At 38.2% G+C, this 15285-nt stretch overlaps 1 protein-coding gene across 1 annotated transcript in view; it reads left to right on the top strand.

The window, feature by feature from the left end:
- The first annotated feature begins 384 nt into the window (after positions 1-384).
- The window catches only part of aspscr1 (ASPSCR1 tether for SLC2A4, UBX domain containing), a 33782-nt gene continuing 18881 nt past the window's right edge, over positions 385-15285 (top strand). The window contains exons 1-8 of the mRNA XM_038284754.1: positions 385-502; positions 711-766; positions 2617-2731; positions 7715-7815; positions 10720-10777; positions 10864-10937; positions 12108-12645; positions 14025-14084. Of these exons, the coding sequence (XP_038140682.1) occupies positions 413-502; positions 711-766; positions 2617-2731; positions 7715-7815; positions 10720-10777; positions 10864-10937; positions 12108-12645; positions 14025-14084 (1092 nt within the window). The 5' untranslated portion in view covers positions 385-412. The remainder of the gene's footprint in view (positions 503-710; positions 767-2616; positions 2732-7714; positions 7816-10719; positions 10778-10863; positions 10938-12107; positions 12646-14024; positions 14085-15285) is intronic.

Raw genomic sequence — 15285 nt, 5'->3', positions numbered from 1 at the left:
CTGAAAGACCATTTAAAGGCTTTTGCAGGTGGTTTGAGTTAATTAGCTGATTAGAGTGTGGCACCAGGGGCCATCAATTTTGAACCTTTTCACAATATTCTAATTTTCTGATATGATGAATTTGAGATTTTCATTTGTTGTCATTTGTAATCATCAAAATTAAACAAAATAAACATCTGAAATATATGAGTTTGTATGTAATGTATGAATATAATATACAAGTTTCACTTTTTAAATGGAATTACTGAAATCAATCTACTTTTTCATGATATTCTAATTTTATGACCAGCACCTGTATATATAGGTTTTTCAGCCTCGTTGCCGTCTGTGAACAGGTCCTTTAAATAATGTCAATCTGTGAATACGAACAATAAAGTTGATTCAAATAAACACAGTGACGCAACTGCTAACAATGGCAGCCAGCAGTTCGGCTGTAACGGTTCTGACTCCAAACGGGAGAAGACAAACAGTAAAAGTTGCTCCAAACACACCTTTATTACAGGTAACTGTCTGTTTAACAGCCAGAGGTGGCTCGCAACATGTGAAGTTTTATTTAATGCTTCTGTGTGAACACTGTTAGCATGCTAGGCTAACACCTGTTAGCCAGTGACGGGCAGTTTTTTACCTTTGGGGTCTTTAGATCAATAAACGTGTTTATGTATCCGACGTAATTTGATCTTTTACATTCTGGCTGTGCTTACCGTACTCAGGTGCTGGAAGATGTTTGCAAAAAACATGGATTTGAACCCAGTGATCACGGTTTAAAGTGAGTATTTATTCTTGTCTGTCTAATATTTATATATTTTATGTGAAATATATTCAGCATGTTGTTCTTCAGTAAGCTCAAATACTTTAAAAGTATGTATATACGAGTTATATTCATTAGAATTACTTTAAAATCTGATATGATGGAATGTTTTCTTATGACGAAACCCTTCTCTTAGCTTTGTTTTAATGTTGAAGGAATTGTTCACATATAAACCTGCATTCTGGTAATGTGTGTCAATATATTCAACTTTGATGTCATTGTTGCACCTATTTAATGATGACATAGCAGTATTACTAACAGGTCCCCTCCTAAAAAAGCAGAATCTCCACAGACCCTGAACAGTCTCCCTTGAAACATTAATTGCAATGTCCTGGTTCATTTTTAGCATAGCCTTATCAGTATCTATAATGCAACTTGCATTCTTTTCTAACTGCATTTAGTCGCTCTTCCTCCCTTTTTCCCACTTGACCTGTACAAAGAAAAGGCCACATTTAAGCCTGAAAGAGTGTTTAAATTGTTTAACTGTTCTGTTAATGATAGGCTCTGTGTCTGCACCTTGATGCTCTATCTCTCCGGTTCTTTTCCCTGAAAAGAGATCACTCGGGACAAACTCTTTAAATAACACTTCATAACTTATATGTATTAAATAACCAGGAGACATGACAACACATTCTGATAGAAATTGTAATCCTACTCAGATCAGAGAAATTGCTTAGAGTTTACAGAATGGCAGCTGCTCAGGAAGTGGGACTCGATTAACAGTTAAAAAAGCATTTTATACATCTCCAATCTGCCACATCATATTTTACATCATACAGGTTAACAGACGAGTAGACATCCATGGCTCCAGCCTTATGAAAATATTACACTTCGTTCTTAGCTGAAGGATACCGATCTCATTCCATTTCTAAACGTATGCCACATACAGAATGAACATTATAACTGTATATCCAGACAGAGGAACTGTCTTAATTAGATTAACTATTGTGGAAAACATCAGTTCTGGCAATACCAAGGTGTAATAAACTCACACATCTTCAATAATAATTATTCTAACAGTTCGAAATATTCCTACATTATAGAACACTGGTATTTTAACATGATTGTGTCGGGTTTTTTTTATTTATTTATTTTTTTTATATCTACTGTATAAGTGTATGTGTAATACACTGAGGTGTATAATCCCCTACTATATATGTCCTTATTTATTAGTTATTTTTGAAATATAAACTAGCTTGGCCTTATTGTCATTTGCTTTAACCCGAAGTTGACATTAGTAAAAATACCCACTTTAGGTTATTCGTTTAAGGAACAGTTTGGAGCGTTCTAAAACTTCTCAAGCATTGTGTTTACAAGTGTTTGCCTCCCTGTTTTTGCTCTTAAGAATATTGCTTTAGTTAATCCAAACCTGAAATGTGGATATGGCAGTTTAAGTACATTTCTGTCCATTGTGTTGATTCATGCGGGTGAACACCAGTGAAGATTTACTAAAAGATTTCCCAAAATTTACCAGCTTTATTTGTGTTTCTGTTCTTTATTTTCATCAAAAGGATTTTAGGCCTTCACTATTTTTTTTAAATTGTATTTATAGAGCTGATAAGTTGAATTTTTATTGAAGTTTTTCACTTCCTCATGTTTATCCAATATTGCTATAACCCTATGAAACAGAAGTTAGCCTGGTCATCCATTCTACAAAATTGACGCTCATTTCCATTAAACCATACTTATTGGATGATAATGTCAAAATAATTAGAAGAAGAAGATTTGAATTTCTGGGATGCATCCTGTAACTATTATGGAGTATTTAAATTTCAGAAGTTTTATCTGTCTTGTTTCTCTTGTTTCAGGTTTCAGAGGACGGTGCTTGACCTGACGCTGCCATGGAGGTTTGCCAACCTTCCCAACAATGCCAAACTAGAAATGGTGACCAGCGCAAAGAAACAAGGTGGAGCTGAAAGCCAGGTGAGTTAAAGGAAACAATAAAGCATCTCTTAGATCCCAAAGTCTTGGCTTACGTTTTTTAAGCTCCTGATACGTGGAATATTCTACAAACAGATCTTTAACTTACAGCTCTGGTGGCACTAATTTAGTTTAAAGTTGTGTGGAAATAATTGCAATCAAAATCTTTGTGTGCAAGTGTTTCATATGACTACTTTTAATATAAATTGTATTTCTTTACGTTTAGCAGTGTAGCTGTGCTTCTTGGCGAAAGGGTCTCCTTTAGGGATGTCCAGATCTTACATTGATGACGAAAATATATTCCATACCAGGCAAAAAATCTTATTGGATTATATCGGCCCTTATCTTAAATCTCTAATATCAATAAGCTGTTAGAAATGTTCAACTTTTACTCATCTCTGTTGATACTCTAGATTAATAATAAACAGGTCAGTTTTTGTTTACTATTATTGTCTATATGAGAAATATCAAAGGTATTAAAAGTGCCTATGATTCTTGCTAATATCCGTATCAGTCAATCCTCAAATGAGAAAGTTTTATTGGGACATCCTTAGATATTATTATTCTCTCCTTAGATATATTATTTTTCTTAACGGGATTAGCCTTTTAGGATAAAGGTTAAGTAGAATATGTGTAAAGAGATGTATAAATAAGAAAACAGTGAAACAATGTTGTAGGTGTATTTGGGAGGAAAGATCAGGTATCTATAGGATTCATCTACTTGTTGGATCTACTGGAACCAAGAGATTTGCAGTTTCAGCTGTCCATTACTGGTAATATAGGTTAGAAATATTGTATTATAACATTTATTCCAGGTATTTATACAACAATACATAATACAAGGAATAAAAGTGAGCAGTTTTGTGAGGTAATTCTACTGGATGGGCTTTTTTAGTAAGGTATCCCTCTTAGGAGAAGAGCAACATCACTCTTTGCTCCCAGAACATATAACTTTTCTGACTCCTTCTGCTGACAAAACTATGCTTAAAGCTTTCTACACACTAAAATTGATAGGAAGTACACTAGAAATCAATATATAGTTGCTATTTGAAGGAGCAGGTTTATGAGTCCATGTGTGGGCATTCTATGGCATTTTACCTTAAAAACAGTTTGAGCTCCAGAGAGAATTAGAAGAAGGAGGCAGAGAAGCGGATTCTTTGTCCTTTAAATCCTTTTGATGTGTTAATGTATTTTTATTTCCTATGACAGTACTTCTAGTTGATTTGCTGTTCCAAATGCTCTCTCATTGTTTGTTCCCTCAGAGCAACTTCTAATGCTACCACTGTTTGTAGAAACCTTGTTTTTCTTCTTATTGTGATACTTTATTTGATTTGGTGTTGAAGAAACCTGTTCGATGAACAGGCTTTGGCTTATGTTTGTGGTGTTCTATACTGTGTTGGATTTTGTTGTTCTTTTTATTTATGCTCTTGGTGACAAGACAAGAAATATTGCACATTATTCTGACGAAATAAACAAGTAGCTTTGTGAAGATGAAAATCCATTTTTAGTTTAAGGAAGATCATATCAGTCCCCTAAAAAATCAGAACTAGATGTTGTTTGGGATTTTTTTAAACCTCTATGCCCTGGAGGACTCAGGGTTAAGCTGATATTTTATTTTTTAAATAGTGAGACTCACATTTGCACTCAAGTTTAGCAATTTATTCCTTTCAAAACATATTTAGTTAAAACTTCCCGGGCAAATTAGGAAACCTCTTGGATATGAGGACCAAAGGGCCTCATGATTGAAAAGCACTGCAGCATTTAAAGGTGATGCAGCTGTTAAAAAGTCATTTAACTCTAGTTGATGCGGTCAGTGGAAAGACGTGTTTCTCATAGGACTTTAAAGGAGCAAAATGGGAACAATTTATTGACACTCATAGATTTTCCTCTAAAGGTTAATGAGGCGTTGCTGCTTTGATCATCTCCGAAATATTTCCCAACAGATGTGAACTTTGTTCGAAGGTTTGAGTAAGCTAAGAAAATATGAAACATTTTTTGTTTCTTTTTATCATTCCTTCTGAGAGGCTTGATTATTAAGAGATGAACTTAAAGTTTTAAACAGTGCACAGCATGTTAATAACAGCGTTACAATAAGCTGACGATCAGTGATTTCATAAAGTTTTTTACCATGGGTTTCTAAGCTGGATGGAAAAATGTTGAAAGAGAATAGTCCAATTACCAACCACCTAGCCAGCCTTTTCGCAATTTAAGCCTCATCATATAACCCAGGTGGTTCCCTTTTTTGCTCGGACAGGTTATGATTGCATCCAGAAGAATTTTCATCCATATATCCAACCATACATCTGCTGAATAACTAATTATACAGCTCTATCTAAATAAATGTATTTGGTAGGGACAGAACAAGAGGCATTGCTAGAGTAATTAATGCCATGTAGTAAATTGCAAATTTGCAGACCTGGTCCCTAGTACATTTAAAAAGAAAACAACCTTCAGAAATAAAAACACCGCAAAAAAAAAGAAAAGACAATTAATGTTCTTTTGCCATTAAAAATATTTAGTTCAGTAGGTATGATATTCCAGATCAGTGTCCCTTTTACTGCAAACATGATCTATCCATAAGATGATCGGAATCAGGCTGGTAGGCTGGTAGTTGAATCAGAATCGTTACATTTCTGAGTCACACATTTAATGCTACAGGAACAAGACCTTCAATACATAAAAAAAAAAAAGAACAATTTCACAAGTGTGGTGGCATCCAATTTGCCTGGGTGCCAGTCCGAACTTAGTCCCGCCCACAAGGTTTGAGGCTAGCATCCAATGGGCTTTTGGTAAAACTATTTTTCGGCCTCTTTGTGGAGAGATTTCAAACATTTTATGCTGGATCGGTTCACCTGACTCCAGAGAGTCATACCATAAAAAAATGGGACAAAACCATTGCATGAAAGAACAGTTTGGAAGCATTCATCAGCAAGCAGCTCCTTACAAGACAAAAATAAATAAATAAATCAGGAAGTTAGTCCTTACAGTTAATTCTGATATGAACTCCAAATTTGAGATGGGAGTCAGTCTCAGATATTTTAATTAACTTACTTGTTTCACTGCATTTTGATCAATTATTATTATCTGAAAAACACATTTAGACTGTTTTTAGAATAGTTCAAAGATTAACAGTGATCCTCTAGCCACTGACTAATCGTGACCATTTGCCCTTTAAGTAGCTTTGCAGCTGAGACATAAATAACAGTGTCATCAACGTACAGCTGGAACTCCAGCTCAGTACACATGGCTGGGAGGTCATTTATGTAAAAATACAATAATACAGGGCCCAGAATGGCACCTTGCGGCATCCCTATTTTATATTCCTGAGATGCAGATAAGGTGCCATTAATTTGTGCACCCTGTAAGCAGGGTGCAGGGTACCATCTAAACCAGTGTAAAGTTGCTTTGGAAACATGTGACTGTTTTAGTTGATGCAGAAGGATACTGTAGTTAACAGTGTCTTTATGAATGTCTAGAAAAATTGCTCAAACCACGATCCCGTTATCCAGATGTCTTTTGACAATGTCTGTTGGGTAACAGGCAGCAATTTCTGCTGAATATTTAGGTCTAAAACCAAACTGTTTTGGATAAAAATATTATTTGGGGTAGTTTGTTAATTGGTTCAACACCACTTTTTTTTATAATCTTTGAAAAGAATCGAGAAATTGAAATTGGTCTTTAGTTACTGGCTTGGGATGAGTCTTTTAAAAGTAGTTTAAAAAATCCTTGTTTTATTTTTTGTGAAAATTTTCTTTATCTATTATTTGATATCTTGGCTGTCCTTCCATCCATCCATTTGTCTGCTTAAAAAATAGTTCAGGAAAAGTGTGTAGTTGTCCAATTTAAAAAAGGTTAGTAACCCTGTAGTATTTATATCTTGTTGATAAACATGTTTAGACATGAAACGGTTCATTCTGACTAATTTATTATTGAAGTAATAGTCAACTAATTTGGTAATTGAATCGTTACCTTGAGTAATGGTACACAGAATCTAAAACATGCCATTTGCTTAAATAATAATCTACTTGCAGCATAAAATATTAACAATTTTTTCATTAAAGAATGAATGATGTATGTATGTATGGATTGTTGATTAAAGAAATAATTAATAGGTTAATCGATTTCTGAAATAATCAACAGGCGCATCCCTCAACACCTTTAAATCTCTGATTTTATTTAACCCTTTATTTCATCTTAGTGGGTGAGTTCAGCGTAAGTATTTGTACATTCACAATTTTCTATCCACTCTCACTTTTTTCCAAAGCAACATGCTTTGTTGTAGCTGAGCTGTACTTTCCTATTACATCATAGCCTGATAATCTGAGCTGTAAAACTCATGACTTGTGGAGCCCTCACTGTTTTTTATATATATTCACATGTCCACTCGCCTCAGGCAGGCTGGTGTGTGTTAGTGTTGGTGGTTGACGGCCAACTTTCTCTTTTCATCTCCCCCGGCGTGCCGATGTTTGGCGCTCTTTCTGTGCTGGACAACAGCATTGTTGAGTAAACATAAACAAGTCGTAGTGTGACTCAGAGACAAAGAACATCAGCCTCACACCGTTGCCTGGTGTGTTACTCATTTTCATGCTGATGGAGGCCCACATGTGCGCCTTAAACAAGTTGGATTATCAAAGAGTTTATTCTCCCTGAAATAATGGCTCTAGGTTAAATAGCCAATAACTTTTCCCTAGATTTTATCAATGTGAGATTGTTAAGGTTTAAAGATATATAACATTATTTTAAGCCTTTTTTCATTGCTGAAAAAGTCAAAGGAACGCACTTCAAAGTGTTTTCTGTTGGCTGCTTTAGAGCCATAGCAGCGTTCTGGTATTTTCTTTTTGCTTTTGAAGTTTATTGTGGATGTACTGATGCTGATCATTTATGAGTGCTAGTTATTCCTACATCATGTTTGTCTGTTTAGTTTTATGGCTCTCTGACGCAGCTCTAAACTCCTCTTGTGTGTTCCTGTGGTTAATCGCCCGTCAGGTGCGGATCGCGCTCCAGATGGAGGATGGATCTCGGCTCCAGCACTCCTTCTCCTCTGGACAGAGCCTGTGGGAACTGATTACTCATTTTCCTCAGATCAGGTGTGTGTTGCACATCTCTGTAGTGCACAGTGATTGGGATTGAACTACTTTAGCAGTGGTTTGATCAATGAGTTTGGGTTAAAATTAGGTGATGATAAACTCAATTTTAATTACAAACAGGGAAATGTATAAATTATTACAGAATTTCAAAATGAATCATATGTATATAAATTAGATCAAAAGTAATCAATTGAAATTAATTTTAAATGTTCCATAGTAAAAGTTGATCATTCGAAGCTGAAGTGAAGTTGAGAAAAGAAAAACCACAAAAAAATAAGTGCACAAACACAGTAACAAACAGTAAGACGATTTATCTTTTTGTCTCAAAAGACACTTATATATTCCCAGAGATCAAAGTGGGTTGTTTCAGATTCTGCTGTAGACTATTTCAGTCGACTATTAAGATCACCAGGGATCTGATCTTGATTTTTACTGAATGTGTTTGGTTCCCCTCAACATCTTGAGCAAGGTGGAGCACAGATCTATTCGTGTTCTGAAAGTCTTGGAGAACTTTTAAAAGGCAAAGCGAGAAAATATTACAGTCAAAATCTTGGATGAAGGACCCCCACCATAAACTAATGGCTAAAATTGGGTCAAAAAGTACAAAGTAGTAGTTTAAGAGGGTGTACAGCTATGCTGGGGTCACTGAGGTGGTTAAAAAGCTTCTCAGTTGCAAGGCCTCAGGGGTGAATGAGATTTGCTCTGTGTACCTTAAGGCTCTGGAAGTTGTGGGGCTGTGTTGGTTAATATGACTCAGCAACATTGAGTGGACATCAGGAGCAGTTTCCTTGGATTGGCAGACTGGGGTGGTGGTCACCCCATATAAAAAAGGGGACCGGAGGGTATGTTCCATGTACAGAAGAATCACACACTTAAGCCTCCCTGGTAAGGTCTATTCCGGGGTTCTGGATAGGAGAGTCTGTCGGACAGTCGAATCTCAGATTCAGGAGGAACAGTGGTTTTTGTCCTGGCTGTGGTGGATCATCTCATCACCCTCAGCAGGATCCTGGAGGTTCATGGGAGTTTGCCCAACTAGTCTACATGTGTTTTGGATCTGAAAAAAGCATTCGACCGTGTCCTTCGGGGGTTTCTGTGGGGGGTACTCCGGGAATATGGAGTACCAGGCCCTTTAATAAGGGCTGTTAGGTCTCTGTATGACCGGTGTCAGAGCCTGGTCCGCATTGCCACTAGTAAGTCCAACTTGTTTCCGGTGAGGGTTGGACTCCGCCAAGGTTGCCCTTTGTCACCGATTCTGTTCATAACATTTATGGACAGAATTTCTAGGCGCATCCAAGGTGTTGAGGGGATCTGTTTTGGTGGCCTTAGGATTGCGTCTCAGTTATTCGCAGATGATGTGGTTCTATTGTCTTCATCAGGGCGTGATCTACAGCTCTCACTGGAGCGGTTCGCAGCCGAGTGTGAAGCGGCCGGGATGAGGATCAATGCCTCCATATCTGAGACCATGGTCTTGAGCCGGAAAAGGATAGAGTGCCTTCTCTGGGTTGGGGAGGATGTACTGCCCCTAGTGGAGGAGTTTAAGTATCTTGGGGTCTTTTTTACGAATAAGAAGATGGACAGGCTGATTGGTGTGAAGCTGTGAATCGTGCGCTGTACCGGTCTGTTATGATAAAGAGAGACCTGAGCCAAAAAGCAAAGCTCTCGATTTACCGGTTGATCTACGTTCCTAATCTCATCTATCTTCATGAGTTTTGGGTCATGACCAGAAGAACGAGATCCCGGATACAAGCTGGCGAAATGGGTTTTCTCCGTAGTGCGTCTGGGCTCTCCATTTGAGATAGGGTGAGGATCTCAGTCATTTGGGGAGGACTCAGAGTAGAACTGCTTCACCTCCACATCAAGAAGAACCAGTTGAGGTGGCTCGAGCATCTGATTAGGATGACTCCTGGACATCTCCCTAGTGAGGTGTTCCAGGCATGTCCCACCGGGAGGATACCCAGCGGGAGACCCAGGACACTCTGGAGGAACTAAGTTTCTTGGCTGGCCTGAGAATGCCTTGGGATTCCCCAGGAGGAGCTAGCCCAAGTGGCTGGGGAGAGGGATGTCTGGTCCTCCTACTGAACCCAGGAGAAGGAAGCAAAAGTCATCATCTATTGATGGAGGACAGTGTGAACTTTTCTTAAGTAAACAGAAAGATGTTTATTTACATCTCTTCAGAAATATAAAAATTAAAGACTATCTTAATTTGACCATTTATAAGATAATATGCAAGCATTTCCTTTTAAAAACAGGCAACATTACAGTTATCTTTAAAAAAACAAGAACTAAAATACTTTAAAACTGGATCATCAGTGACTAAGAACAGGCGGAGTGTTAAAGATGTTTCTGCGATGTCGCATAAAGCGAATATACATCTTATGTTCTGCAGATTTCAGCTGCTGCATGAAAAATGAGCGCAGACGAAAGCAACATCCGCCTTTCCCGTCGAAGCCTTCCCGCACATCATCACTCGCCTTTCACACACTCATGCAGCTGTTACTCAGTAGTTCCAGCTGTACAATCCCAGGTGCTCCTGCAGTCCACCAGCCTGCATTTCATCTCTATTAAATAACATCACTGCATATCCTGATCCTTTGCCAAAAGTGTTATGCTTCCACGAAATGAGTATTAGTTGCACCCCAACAGAAAGTGATGAGAGGCATAAGGGTAGGCTTTGGTTTTGGGGGAATTTAGGGGAACAATAGTAAAACATTTATGGCTCTGTTAGTTTCCTGACGGCATTGTGCCCACGTGGTTTACACATGCAGAGTTGCACAGCATCACATGAGGCTTTATTGCAATCCCTCTCTTTAAAAGGATAAAATGTTGTGATGTTTAAAGAGAATTATTATTGCTCACCCACAGTTTTAGCTTGTCTTTACTCCAGCTGTCCCTGCTTCCTTCCAGTGTGTCGGACCTGTCCGAATCTGGAGCCACTCCTGCCTGTGTTTACATGAGAGACGAGGTATGAAGCCTCCCTTTAACTCTCCCTTTCTGAAGAGATGAAAGTGAGTTTTATAGAAACACAGATGCTTGTCCATATGTTTGTAGGTGAGTGGAGAGGAAGCCTTAAAGAAAACCACTCTTAAGTCTCTGGGTCTTACAGGAGGAAGCGCCATCGTCAGGTAGGCTGAGTAAAACAAGCCTTCTAGTGGTAGGATATTGAAAACTACAGTGTTTAATTTATTTTGGTGTTATTCTGTTTTAATTTATTCCAACTATTTCTCTACGTACAGACAAATCACTGAGTGCTACACTGAACCCTCCAGCTTGGGTCTACATTTATTTGAGTTTGAACAACATACCGGATGAGGATGGATGGGTGGATGAGGATGGATTGGTGAATGGATGGGTGGATGAGGATGGATTGGTGGATAGATGGGTGGATGAGGATGGATTGATGGATGGATGGGTGGATGAGGATGGATTGGTGGATGGATGGGTGGAAGAGGATGGGTGGAGGGGGGGTTGGTGGGTGGATGAGAATGGGTGGAGGGTGGATTGGGGGATAGATGGGTGGATGAGGATGGGTGGAGGATGGATTGGTGGATAGATGGGTGGATGAGGATGGGTGGAGGATGGATTGGTGGATAGATGGGTGGATGAGGATGGGTGGAGGATGGATTGGTGGATAGATGGGTGGATGAGGATGGGTGGTGGGTGGATGAGGATGGGTGGAGGATGGATTGGTGGATAGATGGGTGGGTGGAAGGATGGATAGATTTTCTTTCCTTCTTTCACTTTTCTCTCGCTCGAGAATAGAACCAAGCGCATTTCTTTATCAGACATTAGAACTAGAGATGAACTAATTAGAAATGAACAAACCTATCCTCAGCAGGCGCTACAACATATTACAACCAGGACAAAATAACGATGGCCCTCTGTTTAGGGCGTTCACTATTTTAACAGAAATGTCTCCTGGTGTAAGTAGAATGCCTAGATTATAGGAGTGTCCAGCTCTATTCTTCTAGAGGTGCCGTCCTGCTGTTTCTAGATGCATCCCATTTTCCAACACACCTAAATCCAACCACTTGCTTAAAGGCCTCTGCAGAGCTGAAGGAAGGGAAAATGCTGAAGAAAGGAAACGTTTTTTTTAGAGATGGGATGCATCTAACAGTTTTAGGATAGTAGGTTTTGAACACTAGCCTTGGGAACTCCTGATGTAAAACCTTTATTTAATCTTGAAAAACAATGTTAGCTTCTTAATTACACATGTATTGTATCAGGAAGCTGATAACTGCAAGAGCACAGTTGTCAGCCTTCTTTTTAAACAGTTTATATTGTTTATGTTTCAGGTTTCAGCTCAAAAAGGAAAAAACAGCAGCAGAGGGAGATAAAACTGTTGGAGTTCCAGCCACAGCCACTGTAACGGAGGCCTCACCCAGCCTGTCCCCTCAGCCTGATCATTCTCCATTGGTTCCAGTGACGGCTACAGAAGTTGCACCAGCTAATAACTCAGGTCCTGATGAGCCATTGGAAACTCTACCTCCGCTGATTTCAGCCAGTGCTGCAAGCTGTGTTACTGAAGATGTTCCAAAACCTCAGGATGTGGTTCGACCTAAAGTCTTTCCCACGGGGAGTGAAATAGCAGTGGAGGATGGAGAGGAAGCCGGACCTTCAGGACTGAACTCTCACTCTTCTTCGTCCTCCGCCTCTGCACCAGCAGCTCCTTTCATTCCTTTTTCTGGTGGTGGTCAGCGCCTCGGGGGTGTGGGCGGAGTCTCTGGACGCTCGCTGTCTTCATCTTCTTCCTCATCTCTGTCAGCTCTCACCACAACAGTGGAGTCACCCAAAGCCAAAAAGGCCAAATCCAGCCTCAGCTCCAGCTTTAAAGTGAGCCCCAGCAACACAAATCATACCTGTACTTACTTTGATTAATTTCATAAACATAAAAAAACCTGAGAATAGGGCAGAGTAGTAGAACCGAGTTGGGGATGGTCACAGAAGACACATCAGTGTTTGTGTCAGATTTCAGTCTGAAAAAGCGAAAACGCATCCGACATTAGAAAGATTCAAGCGATTGCAGACCATCAACAATCTATGGAGGAAAAAAAATACAAGAACCTCTACTGAAACATACTACAGGACCATATGTTTGTTTTAAGCATAGTTCTGAAACTATATAACCATGACGTCCAGCAGGAAATGCATCAATGTCACCATATGCCATCCCTAACTAGAAAGAGAGCACTGTGAAGGGGGAAATACTCCAGATGAATGTGGTATATTTTCTCAGTGTGCTACGACACACATACGACACTGTTTGGTTTTAAACAGATTATTTACTCGAGATGCGGAATAGGTGCATACGCTTCACTTAGTTTATGTTTTTCTTTCTAATTTCAGGCATCTATATTGGCAAAAAAAAGGAAAATAACATGCAATGTAGTTGTAGAAAGAAAGCCAAAGTTCACCTTCTATTTTGTACTTTTTTTTTTTTTTTTTTTTTTTTTTTTTTTACAAATTAATATACAAAACCTAAAGATGTGCTCTATAAGAACTTCTTTATAGTTGTGCAAATGTGTAAACGAGTCAAATTTCTGATCAGATGGTCGAGACATTTAGTTGATTAAAACATAGGGAAAGTTCTTCTCTACTCAGAAACCTGTTGTCTAACCTGTTGCTGTAAAGCGTCTATGTGGAATCTAGTGTAAGTTTTTTTTTTTTTACATAAAAATGCTTAGCTGCGTTGCCCACTTTAAGCGCATCTGGTATATATACATCTTCAAATCAGGTTTGTCCATCTTAATTAATCATTCGCCTCAAATACACAGTGAATGGGAGGGATTATCTGATGGTAAACAATATTTATTCTTTCCCTTTAATGTTACTTTAGGGGCTCCATCAAATACCACTGATATATAATGAAGGTTAACCTATTGTGGTGTTGCAGTACAGTCCTTAGGGAGGACATTATACATACAAGAAATTGTAGAACTGTGATGTTAGATCAGAAAAGTGGACTTTATCTGTGATCTACTGATATTTTAAGCTAAGTTTAAGTTGAACTGTGTGTATCTAGAATATGAATAAGCTCATAGGTGATTGCTTTTCTATTATAGTTTTAGGTGTAAGAGCTTAAAATGTAATTGAGATTCTTGACCTTATAAACAAACTTTATGTTTTTCACAGTTGATGATGTCAAGATGGTGAAATCCTCTGCTAAATGTTTCTATGATTCATGGATGACTTTTGGATTTCTGTTTTGTCAGACTAAAGGAGCTGCCGACCTGCAGGACTGGGATGGGGATAACAAGGAAGAGTTTTTAGAGGTAAACATTTTTATTTTATCTTTGGAGGTATACCCTTTCTATGTTTAAAGAAACTGAAATTTAATACTTACATTTGTGCTTGTAAGTTTACATCCCCTTCTATTAAAGACTGAAAAATTAAGCTGCCTGTAAAATGAATGGAAAATGTCAAAAGTAATAATAAATACAGTTATAAAAATGTTCAGGAAATTTTTTTCAGACTTCTGCACCTGTTGACAGTTATGTTGGTTCATTGTTTAAAGGGCAAGGTACTTTAATTTGTCTGAAACAAATTATTGTTTTAGAATTAGTTTTTATTTAAAATAAATATTTTATTTTTCTAAATTATCATGTTGTACATTTTGATTTTTTTTGTGTTATTTGAATGACTAGAGTAAATTTATTATTTTCTTTAAAGGGTGGGTGTATAAACTTTCAAGCAGAACTGTATTTCATTTTCTCTTCCCTATGACTTCATGAATCATTTTCTCCTGACTTGTTGGTATACGGTGCCTCATACCTTTTCTGTTTTGTATTGTTACTAGCGTTGCGCCAATGCCATTTTTTGGCCCAGATACCTGACTGTGTAGTATTGGCGGATACCGATACCATCTGTTTGAAATCGATGTGTTTGTGTATATATGAAGAACTTCATAATACTAGGATCTAAAATAATTGCCATCATGGCTTTGCCGAGCTGCAGCCTACCTTTGTGAAGCAGGAAAAAGACTAAAACAAGGTCAATCCAGTAGAACTTTTTATTGGCTACCTGGAATGGGTGACAATAGTTGAAAAAACTCTTGGCTCTCAAAATGGTATCGGTGCCCTATATGTCGGTACTCGCTGATACCAATACCACCATTTTAGTGCAATATCGGCGCAACACTAATTGTTACAAATGCAAGCTTTCATGTTTGTAAGATTTTGTCTGTTTGTTTTTATTTGAACAAATCTGTTAAAAGTGTCAAGCATATGTTTTCTTTGGAAGAGCCATCTAACTCTGTAGTTATAGCAGCAGGTTTTTACGGGTCTGTCTTCATCAGCTTTAACCATCTAGAAGCTGACCACCAGCTGACCACCTTTCCCTTTCTCCGCGCTGCTAAATCTCTTAAGCTCAGCTTGGATGAAGAGCATCTTTTATTAACCCACAAACAAGATGCTATCAGAACATTTTAATCCCCTCCCCTCAATTTTCTTAACCATATAAATGGTACAATCTGAT

The sequence above is a fragment of the Cyprinodon tularosa genome, unplaced genomic scaffold (genome assembly GCF_016077235.1).
Source record: "Cyprinodon tularosa strain WSP-4 unplaced genomic scaffold, ASM1607723v1 ctg201, whole genome shotgun sequence".
Classification (NCBI taxonomy): Eukaryota; Metazoa; Chordata; class Actinopteri; order Cyprinodontiformes; family Cyprinodontidae; genus Cyprinodon; species Cyprinodon tularosa.
Note: the sequence above shows the minus strand (reverse complement) of the source record. Positions and strands in the feature narration are given on the sequence as shown.